This window comes from Lycium ferocissimum, chromosome 1 (genome assembly GCF_029784015.1).
Source record: "Lycium ferocissimum isolate CSIRO_LF1 chromosome 1, AGI_CSIRO_Lferr_CH_V1, whole genome shotgun sequence".
In the NCBI taxonomy this organism is placed as follows: Eukaryota; Viridiplantae; Streptophyta; class Magnoliopsida; order Solanales; family Solanaceae; genus Lycium; species Lycium ferocissimum.
The window spans coordinates 8,485,862-8,500,963 of record NC_081342.1 but is presented as its reverse complement, the minus strand read 5'-3'; the positions used below and the strand labels follow the sequence as shown (position 1 = coordinate 8,500,963).

The 15,102-nt window shown below is 34.4% G+C and overlaps 1 protein-coding gene across 1 annotated transcript; it reads left to right on the top strand.

Moving 5' to 3' along the window:
- Nucleotides 1-3,381: 3,381 nt before the first annotated feature.
- LOC132046355 (uncharacterized) lies at nucleotides 3,382-14,851 on the top strand. Its single transcript, XM_059436963.1, has 13 exons — nucleotides 3,382-3,676; nucleotides 5,509-5,658; nucleotides 6,510-6,680; nucleotides 7,016-7,159; nucleotides 8,229-8,334; nucleotides 8,690-8,838; nucleotides 8,924-9,049; nucleotides 9,596-9,739; nucleotides 9,958-10,045; nucleotides 11,019-11,392; nucleotides 12,499-12,822; nucleotides 13,490-13,711; nucleotides 14,492-14,851. Exons 1-13 carry the CDS (start codon nucleotides 3,467-3,469, stop codon nucleotides 14,633-14,635), a joined length of 2,352 nt encoding a protein of 783 aa, XP_059292946.1. The 5' UTR covers nucleotides 3,382-3,466; the 3' UTR covers nucleotides 14,636-14,851.
- Nucleotides 14,852-15,102: the final 251 nt, after the last annotated feature.

Genomic DNA, 15,102 nt, shown 5'->3' with positions numbered 1-15,102 from the left:
TCATCAGCCCAAACTGACCCATCAACTGTCCTCAATTCATAAGAATAAAAGCTACAAACATGATTAACTTCCTTTTTAATTATTATTTAAATTTATTTTTATTTTTTAAAATGTTTATTTTTAATTTTTTTTTTTGAGAAAAGATTATTTTTATTTTATTTTTAAATTTTTAGTTTTATTTTTATTTCCTTATTTAAAATTTTTTACTAGTAATTTTTATTTTTAAGTTTCTATTTTTTTTTCTTGAGGGTCTATGCCTATCTGTTTTTGTTTAACCTATTTTCGACCCACCCATATCCGACATACGTTTGCCACTCTTAGTTATGTACAAGACAACCATAAAAATATATAAATAAGACAAAGGGGTAAAAGAGAGGAATCTGACAAAATCAATATTCATTACGTCAATTAACATTTAATTTTCTTTTGATTTATTTTCGGAATAATTTCGAATATAATTTATGTATTGGGATAACTTATGAGGAAATACTTACAGTGAATATCTTTATTATTTTGAGTAAAAGCATACGTTTGAGTATTTTATACCCAAAAAGTATTTAAATTTGATTTTCAAAACACTGTTTATTTAGAAAACATGAGCGATAGAATGTTTACAAACAAAGAATATTGATATTTTTAGTTTCTCAAAATGTTGAAAAGGTGGGTTAAGTTGCCCTTCATTTCATTTACCCCATTCTTGACCATCCCATCTTAAATTTCAAACAAACTTTTTTGGGCAAGGGTTGGCCGACCCATCTATAGTGTTCACCCATCTCGACCCGCCCAACTTTAGCCCAAATGGCTCCGTTGCCACCCCTACTTGTACAGATTTTTGAAGGATAACTAAAGATATGCCCCCAAGACCGAACTTTTCCTTGGGGCATAAACTTTGCTTATAAGGCTTAACTTATAAATACGGTCCGACATAACTTTAGTTATTCCAACAGTTCGTAAGTCGCGTTCGATACACGCGACCCAAGCCTTGCTTTATGATTTTTTTTTTTAAATTTATGCTCGAGTCGGATTCGAACCCAAAACCTCATAATTTCTACGCATAGCTCAGAATTGCAATGCGAAGACAAAAATTAAAGACCAATATTTTGAAGGACAAAAACTAAAGACCATCCCAAAGGAAGGGCAATCCCGCGAATTGCCCATTCCACATCTGAAAGATGTTCAATTTTGAATTCCCATAACTTCCTCATACTACTATTTACATCAAATTAACACATGTACAATATGTGTCATTTGCCAATTCAAATATGTGCAAGTAATACGTGTCGCATGTTGAATGGATTAAATTTAGCGTAAACACCATAAGGGGAATAAATTTGTTTCTTTCACTCAAGATGGATAGAGCAATATAGAATCAATACTCTTGCATCAAGTAGGCGATGTGATATAATCATATAAATCATATCAAGAAGTGAATTTTTTAAAAGGCTTGAATGTAAACAATTTTATAATTTAAAAAAAAAAAAAGAATTCCACAGCAGAGCAAATGAAATCCTAAAGAAGTGAGGCAGATGAGCGAAAGGAATGAGTAAAAGAGATGAGACACTAGTGCCGTTTGACCATAAAAATTATTCACTTTTTTTTAGAATTTTTTTTCACTTTTTTTACTTTTGCTTTCGCCATAAATATTCGAATATAACTCAAGTTGTATTCGAATAAAAAAAGTTAAAAAATTGTTTTTCAATTTTTTTCACTTTTTTACAATTACATTTCACCAAAAAACTACAATTTCAAAAACTATGGCCAAACACAACTCCAACTTCAAAAATTCCAAAAAAAGTGAATTTGTTTTTTATATTTATGGCCAAACGGCACCTAATGTATTTAAAAGATTGAGGGAGAGATATCACTTCCTAATATTACTTTTACTTTAAAGATTTTATAACTCATATTATAGGTAATAGAGCGAAAACTTAGGTTGATAAATTAATAAAAATAAATTAAAAATATTACTTACGAGGATTTATTCGGAGTACTCAAAGATTAATTCATCTTTTTCTCATAAAGTGAAACAATTGACTTAGCTTTGGATTACATAAAAGACAGATAAGGGATGAAAGGTCTGGAAGGAAGAATCAATATATGTGGTTACTGGTTGATAATTGCAACAATGCTTACTGAAAACACTATTGTATAACTATGGTTAATATATGCGGTTTTCTGGTGAAACTTTTAGTCAAAATTTGGAGCAAATATTGAAATTGTATCATTTTAAGATATTCACAGAGGGTTTACCATTGTATCATTATTTTAGCGAATTTAAACCACGAATACTCCATTAGCTAAGAATAATACACACTCACTGTATTTACTAGCCCCAGTATGCCCAACTCGAACTAGTATAAATTTGATGCTTACCTTAAATTTAACGTTTAATATTTCGACAAATTATAGTAAGGCCCCGTTTCCCGTTTGCACATGATTTGAAATCATCATATGAAATTAGTTATTTAAAATTAGAAAGATTTGAAGTTGAGGTTTTGTTTCGCCATGCAATTTGAATTTCGTAAGTTGTATTTATAAATATAAAAACCTCACAAGTTGTGAAAACTATCGAAACATCCTCAATTTTTATACAATTCTTATCACATGAGCAAATCATAGTTCATAACAAAGTTAATACGCTACTATCTGATCTTTCTAAAAAATACAACATCTATTGATCGAACTTTAGTTCAATAAATTTGTTATAAATATACCACTAAGTTGTAGATCCCTTTTTTTATTTTTTATTTATTTATATTAGATATAAATGGTTGGTAAACATGATTGGTAAATATATGTACGAACTTATGAATCTATTTTTACAAAATATAAACTCATGAGTCAAGTTTTACATTTAATAAAAAAAATTAAAATCATAATAGGAAGTTGAAATGCTATGTAAATTGCATAAACAGTCGCTAATCTAAAATAAATCATAATTTCATATTGCACGCCATTCTCGGCTGAAATTTCACTTATGAGAGGATGTGACATAGCACCACTCATATACTTTTAAGGTAATTTGCCCATTGGACTTGCCAGCATTTGTTTCATGTCGTACCAAAACAAGAAAAAAAGAAAAAAAATATTTAAAGAGGTAATTTGTCATCCACAAAAAAGAAATACGGCATAAAAAAATCAGAGCATTAAAACAACAACCAAAACATAAAAAAAAAAAAAAGGACCAAATAGCAAATCCTCCAAAAAAAAAAAAAAACGAACGGCACAGAATAACACATAGTGCATCCCGCCAAATAAAAATTTCATTATTAGTCCCTCAAGTCCAAATAAATTTTACTTGTTCCACAATCTTCCACGTAGCGTTTTCAACTACCATATTACTCCTCAAAATCTTCACTCTTCAATTCAAGCTTCACTCAAAAAAAACACATAAATTTGTATATTTATATATACATTTTTTTTGTTTAATATTTTTTTTTTTGAAGGTTTTGATTCTGTTATATTAATGGATGCAGCTGCACAATTGATATACTGTGGAATTGATCCACTGTGTCGCAGTTCACTACCGTATCGTGGTCTATCATCAAAGAAGTTGAGAATTAGGAGGAAAAACGGTGTCGTTAAAGCAATTGCAACTGAGCCTAAGTCATCCGAGTCAAATACGAATACTAAACCGGTCAATGGCATTCCTAAACCAGTCAACGCTGGTTCTACTGTACGTTTTGTTAATTCAATTTTTCTTTTGGTAAAATTATTTGTTTTAATTTAAGTATGATTGGTTAGAAAAAGGTAACTCCCTATGTCCCAATTGATACGAGGTTGTTTCATTGGGCACGGAGTTTTAAGAAATAAAGGAATTTTTTTAAAACTTGTGGTTTAAAATAAATCATAGAAATTTGTGTTGCTAGAATGATTTTATTAAGGATAAAAAGGTAAATTTAAAGTTGATTATTAATAAATAGAGAAATGTATCATTTTTTTTTTAGATTGATAGAGTCCTATAAATAAAGGACAGAGGGAGTGTTAATTTAAGTGTTTTGCTTTACTTTTGGTATGTCTTAGAAAGACTGCAAGTTGATAATTCAAATATCCTACGTGACAAATTTATAAATCAAATGATATTTTAGTACACTATACGTATATTTAATTTAGGATCACAAGATTTAATAGTCTATTTTAATTTATTAAATTCCGTGCCCCATCAAACGAAGAAACTTGAATTGAGACGGAGGGAGTGGTGTTCTTTTTGGAACAACATTTCCAAAGTTTATTTTTTGTTGGTTATAAGATCAATGGTTAATTTGGCAGCTCAGAAAATGGTGGAATAGTTTCGCATTAAGGGGAAAATAAGCTGCAAATTACTCTATATATAGTGTATATTTATTAACTAGTCGTCATAAGCATTATTCTTTATTTATATAGTGAAGCAAATTTTTACATTTGTCTATTGAATTAACAAATGTACCTTCGATTGGGTGAAATAAAATCAAGTTCTTTTTCTTCCATGGAAATAAATTAACTAATTCAGCAAATGTTGTGAAAAATGTCTCTTTTATGTATGAATTAAAACTTCACTAAGTTTTATAGTGTTGTTCTAGAAAAATTTCCGTTTGGCTGCTTAGGAAGCGGTGGAATAATTTAAATTTGGAGGAAAAATAAGCTGCAAATTACTCCACATTCATCGGTGCCTCTGTTATTATTTATTTGTCAATTAGTATTTTTGTTGTTGTTATTGTTATTATTATTATTATTATTGTCGTCATGATTGTTGTTGTTGTTATTCTCATTATTTATGTTTTTGATCAGTACTCTCATTATTTATTTATTTGACAAAATCTATATTTGTCACTTGGATTACCAATGATACCTTCAATTGGGTGTAGTAAACTCAACTTGGTATTCATCCATGGAAAAGTTTAACTAATTCAGCAATAAGAGCTTTTTTATTCAGCAAAATTTTTTTTTTTCCTTTTTATTGATATCAACAAACAACAACATACCCAGTATATTCCCACAGGTGGGCTCTAGGGAGGGTGGGTGTACGCAGATTGTTTCTCAGAAAAATGGTTTGAAAGAAATGCAATAGTAAAAGCTATGGTAAAACATTTGAAGAAAGAAAAGTACTGACAGTACAAATATTAAAAATAATCAAAGTAAAAGAGACAACAGTCGTCATAGGATTGAAGCATAAGACAATGCTAGGGTAAAAGTTATAATACTGGTATGGGAATAGATAAATGCTTCACGCTAGAACCCTGGTCTACCACTGTGAAGAGTGAAGACGCTCCACTATCTACTAACCATCTACCCTAATCCTCAACCTCCATGCTCTCCTATCTAGGGTCATGTCCTCAGGGAGCTGATATCAAGAAGAAAAGAATTGTTAATCTTTAATCAGATGAAAGTTTGTTGAGTTCTAAAGTATTGTTTTGGCAAGTAGTAAGAAAGCAATTATTACATGGTTTATTCAAATGGGCTTGTTGGTGTGATCATTATACTGATGTTTGGCTGATGGCTGATTGAATTTTTATATTTGTGTGTTTGCAGAGAATGCAGGATGTATCACAAGAGATCAAAAGAGTGAGGGCACAAATGGAAGAAAATGAGGACTTAGCCATACTCATGAGGGGGCTTCGAGGTCAAAACCTGAAAGATTCTTTGTTTGCTGATGATAACATTAAGCTTCGCCTAGTAGAGGTCCGTTCGTTTGACTTCCTTGTCAAAGTATATTTATGCGAACTTTCACGCTTGTGAAGGGTCTGTGGTGATGAAGATTTCATATTCTTATTGCGACGAGAAGCAGATGAGATGAAGGTCTCTGTATCCAGAATTTGTAGATATGGATGTGTCTTTTGAGAGGTCAAAGGAAAATGATCAGTCATGAATTTTAGTGGGGACAGACATTAGTAGATGATAGTAAGAAGTGTAGGATATTTGATCTTAGTCAAGTCACTGTGCCTAGGGAAATAAACTAGCTATTTAATACAAATTTCAACGAACATTCATAAGGTTTTGTTGTAGGGAGAGATTTTCTTCCTGCCCTTAAATGGCCGTTCGAAAAACTATAGAAGCAATGGAGTTTGATGACTATCCCTAAAGAGGAAGAAAATTTAGTTTTTGATGATTTCCGTATAAAGAAACGCTGGGATCTAGATTTATTCTAGTGTGATTTCATATAGTACCTAGTGCTAAGTGCTGTTGGAAACAACTATTTTCTAAAGTATATCTCGTTATATACAAAAGAAGGTGCTTTGCAGTCATCTATGGGTTCACAAATGTGAATACTGACACAGTTAAATTTTTACTGCTACCACTATTGTAGTCCAAGTTGATTGAATCTGTTGAAAGTTGAAACTACCTGAAGGAGTAGGATCTTCAATATGAATGGATATTTCCCTTCTATATCAAGATCTTTAGCTTTTGGCATGGAAAAATATAAATGGATTTTCCGTTGTATCTAAAGGTCTTTCGCTTTTGGTTGGCTTGGGAACAGATGTCCTTTGGCAAAGAATATGTATTTTAATGTTTCCTATCTTTGTATTCTTCAGGTTGATGAGAGCAGTGAGTTCTTGCCCTTAGTTTATGATCCTGCCATCATTTCTGCATATTGGGGTAAACGGCCACGTGCTGTTGCTACCCGTATAGTCCAGCTAACATCTGTTGCTGGAGGTTTTCTTTCACGTCTCGCCTGGGACGTGATAAATAAGAAGGTTAAAGAGGTAAGCTTCACTAGATACTTATCCGCTTTTCCTGACAAGTGACATTAACAAATTTGCTTGGTCTGCTTGAGTCATCCCCACGGAGGTTATCAATTAATGTAGTAAATAAAAGAAAACGAGGATGTGTTGGAACCCTGTAACTTAGTAGAAGTAGTTAATTTCATGAAATTCCATTTCGAAAAAGGCAATCTTCTTTATGTCATCAAAGAGATTTCTATGTGTGGTGAACATTGAAATAGTGCTTTGATGCATTCATTTATATTGATATACTCATAAACCACACATTTTTAATTGTTTTTTCAATCCCATAACTATTGATCTTTTCCAATCATTAGAATGAGGTTGCTCGAGCAATTGAGTTGAGGGAGATTGTAACATCACTGGGTCCAGCATACATAAAGCTAGGGCAAGCATTAAGCATTCGGCCAGATATACTATCACCTACTGCGATGGTTGAGCTGCAGAAGCTTTGTGATAAGGTCAGATTGAAGTCAGCAGCGTGACAAATTTCTTGAAGTCAACTTTAATTTTCAGGAAACCATTATATCTGCAAACTTTAATCATACTATCTATTTTATTTAATTATACATTGATATCTGAATGGTGGATTGTGCAATTTTCTCATGTTGCTTTTCCATAATCATATAGTTATCTTGATGACCTCAATTCATTTTAATGCCTTCCGCCTTAATATGTGGTTGTTATTCAACATTCTTTACAGAGTAGGAGATTGAGGAACTACTTTGTTAAGAAATCTTTCTTAAAAGTTATCCCTTTTCCCTATGATCCGGAATAAACCGTGACAATGGCTCTTGCAATTTTGTTGGAAAGTCTTTTTGATTGTCTGGATGAAAGATAATGTGTATCCTTGTCACAGAAGGCCAATGGAAAAGCTCTTCTAAAACCATCTTATTAGAAAAAAATGTTTCTATACTTAATTAAGCCAGCATGAGCAATTGACTGGTTCATTTTTCGATCATGAGAATTCTTTGATCCCATCAGTATTTTCAAAGTGATGAGACTCTTTTTGCTTTAGGAAATATATTTAGAGTATCCTTTCCATGTCAGAACAGAAGAAACATTAGGAACTAGCTGTAAGTCATGGGGCTAAGAGCTGCATGCGACAAAATTAGAAATAATACTAAAGGGTGGAAGATGGGATATAGTGTAAGGTATCTACAATCTTTGCTGTTGGAATCATGTTACAGATTAATGTGAACAGACTGCAATCTTTACTATTGGAAACGTGTTGCACTAATCAATCTTTGCTGTTGGAATCATGTTACACTGATTAATGTGAACAGACTACAATCTTTACTATTGGAAACATGTTGCACTAATCAATGTAAGCAGAATGTTGGATTTACCATGTTTATTATCGTGTACAGCCTGCACTGCAGATCTTGTGACTAATTCTGCCCGAGTAATCTTCTCTTTTTAGGGCGGTTTTTTGGGAAGGGGCTAAAACAGACAAATGATAGAGTAGTGTAATTGAAAACACACTTTATTGTTGCCCTCTGAACTTTTAGCATTTCATGATTACTTCAGGTTCCATCATTTCCAGATGATGTAGCTATGGCCCTTATAGAGGAGGAATTGGGAGAACCATGGACTAACATCTATTCTGAACTTTCTCCATCCCCAATTGCTGCTGGTAATCTTTCTTATCATCTGTAGAACTCTCTTTTTGAATAATACACTGAATTATTTCTTCATTTTCACTATGTATTTCTTTTTTTGAGCCGAGGGTCTATCGGAAACAGCCTCTCTACCTCCCAAGGTAGGGGTAAGGCCTACGTACTTTCTACCCTCCCCAGACCCCACTTGTGGGATTACACTGGGTATGTTGTTGTTGTTGTTTCACTATGTATTTCTGTAATCATCCTCTTTTTGTTGGGTTAACTTAAATGTGAGTGCTTCTTTTTGCACATCTTTCTTCTGTAAAATGTAAAAGAACAGCTAATTTCTAAAGAATCTTTTTCTCTTTTGCTTCATTATGGCATTCGCAGCGTCCCTCGGACAGGTATATAAGGGCCGGCTGAAGGAGAATGGAGACTTGGTTGCTGTTAAAGTACAGAGGCCCTTTGTCCTTGAGACAGTGACAGTTGACTTATTCATCATACGGAACTTGGGGTTAGTTCTTCGCAAGTTTCCGCAGGTATTGATTATTCACTTATATTTCCCATTATTTTCTTATCTTTGTTAGTCTGGAAGAATTAATGCTTGTTGCTTCTGCTTTTAAGGTTTCCATTGATGTGGTTGGATTGGTGGATGAATGGGCTGCCCGCTTCTTCGAAGAACTTGATTATGTGAATGAGGGAGAAAATGGAACACTTTTTGCTGAGATGATGAAAAAGGACCTTCCTCAGGTATCTGCAATTCTGATGTCAACCCCACACCTCTGCCCCAAACGAATAAAAACCCGAAAGATTAGAAATGAAACAAAGTGCGAAAGAGACGACGATAAGCCACTAAGTTCTCCCTTTTTTCCCCAATCTCAAATCTCTCCACGAAATAAGAAATAGAAATTTTGTCTCTAACCAGTGACCAGCAATATGCCTCGTTTCAAAATAGGAGAAACCCTCCCTAGGAGGTGTGCTCCAGTTTAGACAAGGGCGTAGAGATTTAGTTGCTGTAAGTTTATTTTCTTGAAATCTGGCTGCGATAGGCTAAGCTATGTTATGTAATTTTTTTTTTTTTTTTTGGGTTTATATGTCGGACTAAAAAAAAAGCAATGTGCAAATTATTACCTTTTTGGGAGAAAGGATAAAGAGAAGTCCGTGAACTTACTCACAGAAGAGTACATATATGTCTTTATTCTTATGATGAACTAGAAGTACAGATTTCTTTAAATGGAAATTATGATGCTTGGTGTCTCTAACAATGTTGTGGTTTGTCTTGGGAACCTTTTTCAGGTTGTTGTCCCTAAGACATATAGCAAATATACTTCAAGGAAGGTTCTTACAACAAGTTGGATTGATGGAGAGAAGTTATCACAAAGCACAGCAAGTGATGTAGGTGATTTGGTTAATGTTGGAGTCATATGCTACCTTAAGCAGGTGATATTCTTAAACTCTTAACAATTTTTATTTTATAATATATTAAGCTTTTGAGTCTCATATCTGGTAAACATCATTAAGATCTTGTTTTCTTGATATTTCTGTTTTATACTACCTTATCCTTCTACCAGATTGATCTATGTGGTATTTTTCTATGGATATCCTGTTGACAATTAAAATTTGTTCTCCATCTTATATTTTGTCCTTGTGGTATGCAGTTGCTTGACACTGGTTTCTTCCATGCGGATCCACATCCAGGGAACTTAATACGTACGCCAGATGGAAAGCTAGCTATACTTGACTTTGGTAAGAAGTCTTCATTGGGTGTCCTCTTTCCCGATATGTTATAGAATAGTTCATGGAAGTAACTCTGAGAATTTTTTCGGATGAAGAACTCTATTGACAAACTACCTTCACTTTCCTTTAAACTTAATTTGATTTGGCCTTTTGCAACTTGTTACAAGGTCGTGCATTGCTCTAGATTCTGAATTTCCCAAGCTGTTAGCCATCTGTGTCTCTGTATGAGCTACAGTTGTGAGATCCCATTTAACAAGAACAACATGAAAACATTTCAATGTCATTGGCTCTTTAATGCTTCGTGGCACTTTAAGTTGATGTTCATTGGGATGTAGTAATGGATGACTCGTAAAGAATGTCTAATTGCTGAAGTCGAGTTATTAGATTGAGGGTCCATCCTCATGTTGCCTAATAGTACATGATACTTCGCCTGCCCTGATCAGGATATCGTTTTTGTAGGGCAATATACTTGCTGAGAGTATGACCTTTTGGTTAGGTGTAACCCAGATATTCTCTCGCTTGCAAAAGCTTAAGCAGGGCTTACAGGATTTGGAAGTTGACATTCATCTAGGAATTTCGTGATCAGTAGCTTATAGTTGAATCCTCTTATCATTACTTTGAAATGAATAACTGGGCTATAAGATCATATATTAGTTTCATTCTCTGCTAGTACACATTAGATCTGCAATTCCTCTAATACACCGCTGTTAACTGATGAGTTAAGCTCTTTGTATTATATCGGCCTTAAATCTCTACCATCTGAGCAACAATTAGTTTCTTTGTTTCTCCTGAAGTTTGATGCTTTTCAACTGTTGAATATCTACCTTACGTTTCTTTGTGATTATCCCTCGTTTTCTTGTGTGTGTGTGTTGTTGGGGGGGGGGGGTGAGGGGAGGTAAGGTGCTTACTTTCTTTTTTATTTATCAGTATCTTACTCTTTGATTGCTATAAGTTGACAGAAATTGTTAATTTGCTTTGGCAGGCTTGGTTACAAAATTAACAGATGATCAGAAATATGGTATGATCGAATCCATAGCTCACCTTATTCATCGAGATTATGGTGCCATAGTCAAGGATTTTGTGAAATTAGGGTTCATTCCCGACGGGGTCAATTTGGAACCCATTTTGCCTGTACTTGCCAAGGTTTTTGACCAGGCACTTGAAGGTGGAGGAGCAAAAAATTTTAACTTTCAGGAGCTGGCAGCAGATTTGGCACAAATAACATTTGATTATCCATTTAGAATACCACCCTATTTTGCTTTAATAATTCGAGCAATAGGCGTGCTGGAGGGGATTGCATTGGTGGGAAACTCTGATTTTGCTATAGTGGATGAAGCTTACCCATATATAGCACAGGTACACTCATATGCTGCCACAGTTCATTTATTCTCGTATATATTTCATTTGCATGGATTCAGATTACTATAATTGTGTGATATAACAATTGCCATCTCTGTGAGCATACTTTGATGATCTATGTGACAATGTCGGCAGATAGCATTTTTTCACACTTGGCAGATAGCATTTTTTCACACTTGCAACATACTAACTTTGGAGTCTAAATTTGGTTGTGCATTTGAGTCTTACTTGGGAGGGGCTGTCGAACACCATTGAGATATGTCTTTAACCAAGTTATACATTTCCTACTTTATGCAAAATAGTTTAAATTTGGACTGTAGATCTCATTAAAGTTTCTGATACTAATATAAATAGGACATGCTTACCAGTATTTTACTCCTTTGGTCCTATATTAATTATGCACTTGTCCTCTTTGGTCGTAATAAAAATTGGTTAATTTCTTTAAAAAGAAAAACTTTACCCATTATTATTCTATGACATAATTTCTTTATATGGGACCCATAGTCTATGCTTCTCATTACAGCTTTTCCTTTTTATTCTTCACAAACTAAAAAGTCACTCACAGACACCAAATATTGTGCCTTTTAACGTGAAAACAATTGACATTTTTAGCTTGTCTTGGCACTCATGCTGATCAATGGTGGGATATCCAATTCGAGATTGGGGGGGGGGGAGCGTGGGGGGTGGGTTACTACCTTGTGAAAAATTAACATTTTGAAGGTAGAAAGCAGAAATGTCAAAAAACAAACATGGGCCAGAGATGTACAACTCGTGTGGGTTGGATATTTTGTGTATGGTCAGAGCATAAGAAAATATCATCCTACTTTAAAAAGTAAAAATAGGAAAAACTAAAATGAGAAATTATTACGGCAACGGTAATAGCATGGACCTCTGTCTACTACACCACTTGTGATAAATGACATTCCTATAACTCATCTGAAAGCTTAAACTTCAGAGGAGATTTCATTCATTGATTTGGTTCTGCAAAGCTTAGTTCGTCCCATGTTGTCCTTCAGGTGTCACTTTCACGTAATTTTAAATATCACCACTTTTAGATAATTTGAATTCTCATTATTTACACTATGTGCATTTTCTTTCCTCAGAGACTGCTGACAGACGAATCTCCGCGGTTACGGAGTGCTTTACGTTACACAATATATGGGAAATCTGGTGTTTTTGATGCTGAAAGATTCATAGATGTTATGCAAGCATTTGAGAATTTCATAACTGCAGCTAAGAGTGGAGGTGGGGAGAGTTTGAATGGGAGAATGGCAGAGCTTGGCATTATGCAAAGTCAAACAAATAGCATAATTCGTTTTCCTTCTTCAAGTGCTTATCAAACAGAGCAGCCAATTCAAACTAGAGCAGCATTAGCATTTCTGCTCTCTGATAAAGGGAATTTTTTCCGCGAATTCCTTTTGGATGAGGTACGTCTACTTGACAGATGCTGTTCTTTCTAGTTGTATACTCAATTCATATTCTATCATACTCCTCGCAACCCATTTGTAGTATCCTAGTTTGACCAGGCACGACTATTTTAGGGCAGTAGTCAAAATTCTGTTGTAATATTTAATTGATAGCGGATCCAAAAATAGAGAACAAATTTACTTTAGGAATTTGACCCTGTTTTGCGTAAAAGTGATTCCAATGGACATCTTCTTTTACTAAAATATAGAAAAAGTATTTATGTGGAATATTTTCCCTTTCAGGAAAGTGAGAACATCTTCAGGACAGAATAATAAGATAGTGATTCGTGACTGTGGAAACTTTTGTTTGCATAGAGTAGAGTGCTATGAATAGCATTTGCTTTGCAAATGGACTTCAATTGATCATCGCCTTGTTGTAATGTCTAGTAGTTGCACTTGCTTTCTTGTCCGGTTTTAACTAAATATATTTCGCAGTCTGCTTTTCATGTAGTATCTGGTCCTATTTTCTCTCACACACAATTCAGAACCACTATTAGAAACCTAAATTTCAGTTATCACAGGAATATAAGAATGTGCTGTCAGAAATCCATTTGTTCTAAAACGGTCATTCTTACTAGACCATAAATGTGGGATTTCAACAACATAATTCTCTTCTTAATGCAAGCAGATAGTGAAGGGCATTGATGCATCAACAAGGGAGCAGTTGGTACAGATAACGGCATTCCTTGGAATTGGAAATGCAATGCCAGTATTCAGTATGGTTCCTGCTGCTTTGGTACCCATTAGACCTGCTGCACTTGTACCCTATGTAACTGAGGAGGACAGAGTCGTACTGAACAATGTTCAAAAGATTATTCAATTCTTAGCTGCTGGGAATGCATCAAACCAGGTATCTCAATTTTATATTATGGCAAGTTTATCTCTAGAGGAGAATTAAGTACTTCAATTTGCACACAACACAAAAAAAGAGGTTGCTTTTGCCTCTGCTGGCAGAAAAGTTGCAATTGCTCCTGTGCTAGTAGGCTTAAGCATAAAATCATGTTACCAAGGTCTCGTTTCATGTTGAATTGAACCTTGGTATCTACATGCAAAAGAATTCTTTCTTTGTGATCGAGGTCCTTGTGGGTGATAGTGGTATTGGGAAAGTGCCATCCTCTCAAGACCAGAAAATTTCTTGCTAACTGCCTCTGAATCATCAAACCCAATATGTTTCATATCATCTGCTCATGGAATTTCTGAGATTTCAAACTCCCATGTACCTTTTAGATGTGTTTCCTGAAATCTTTGCTTCTCTGAGTGTGCGCTAGAGTCAACTTTCTCGACACATTGTTAGAAATAGCTGTCGGCTGTCATAACATTCCACAAGCAGGTTAAAGAAAGACATATTATCTACCAGAGTATCACTAGTTATGGGAGACGAATTATATCTGCATGAGAAAAGTTAAAACAATATTAGAAGCCTCAAAACACTATTCAATTTTGCAAAATATACTGTTAAGTGTCCGAATTCGAACGCCAGAGGGACTTAGATTCTGAATATTTCGTTTTATTTGATGATGTATACATGAAGTGTACCTAATCTACTTAAGTAAACTAACGTGCATTTTGTTTTTCTACTTCATAAAAGTTGACCTACTGTAAAAGCATCATAACTATATTTCTTTCTCAGGGTTTGGAGGGAGCAGCTGTATCTAGAGTGATCCAGGAGCTTCTTCCAGTGCTTCCAGGTCTCTCGGCTAAGGTTCTTCCAGAGATTCTTGGTCGACTATCTTCTCGTGTGATGGCACGCTTGATACGAGATGCACTGTTGTAATTTCAGTACTCTAACCTTACAGTTTTCCCTTCCTGAATTGTGCATATATGATTCACAAACTTGAGAGTAAGTAGAAATAGAAAAACATATTTATTGTGCCCTCTTGTGGCCTTTACCAATTATACTGACTAGTATAGTTTCTGTACTTGTATCAGAACAGATGTAAACTTCCATACATTGAAATGATGTGATACTAACAGCAATTCCCTTACAATATGTATGATTTCTCTGGATCCACATATGGCAAGCTCCTGTGTTACTAAGTTAGTGTGCCAAAGTAGGCAATTCGAACATAAATTTGTAGGAGGTTTTTTGGCCCATGGCAACGTGTAGAGTATATTCTCATCATCTACTATTGAGGTGTGAACCTTTGTACTGACCAGCTAGGTTCCATAAATTGGTAAAGAATAGACACACTTTTCAGTTAAAACTGGGGTTGATCCTACAGAAATATGCGAGGATATACA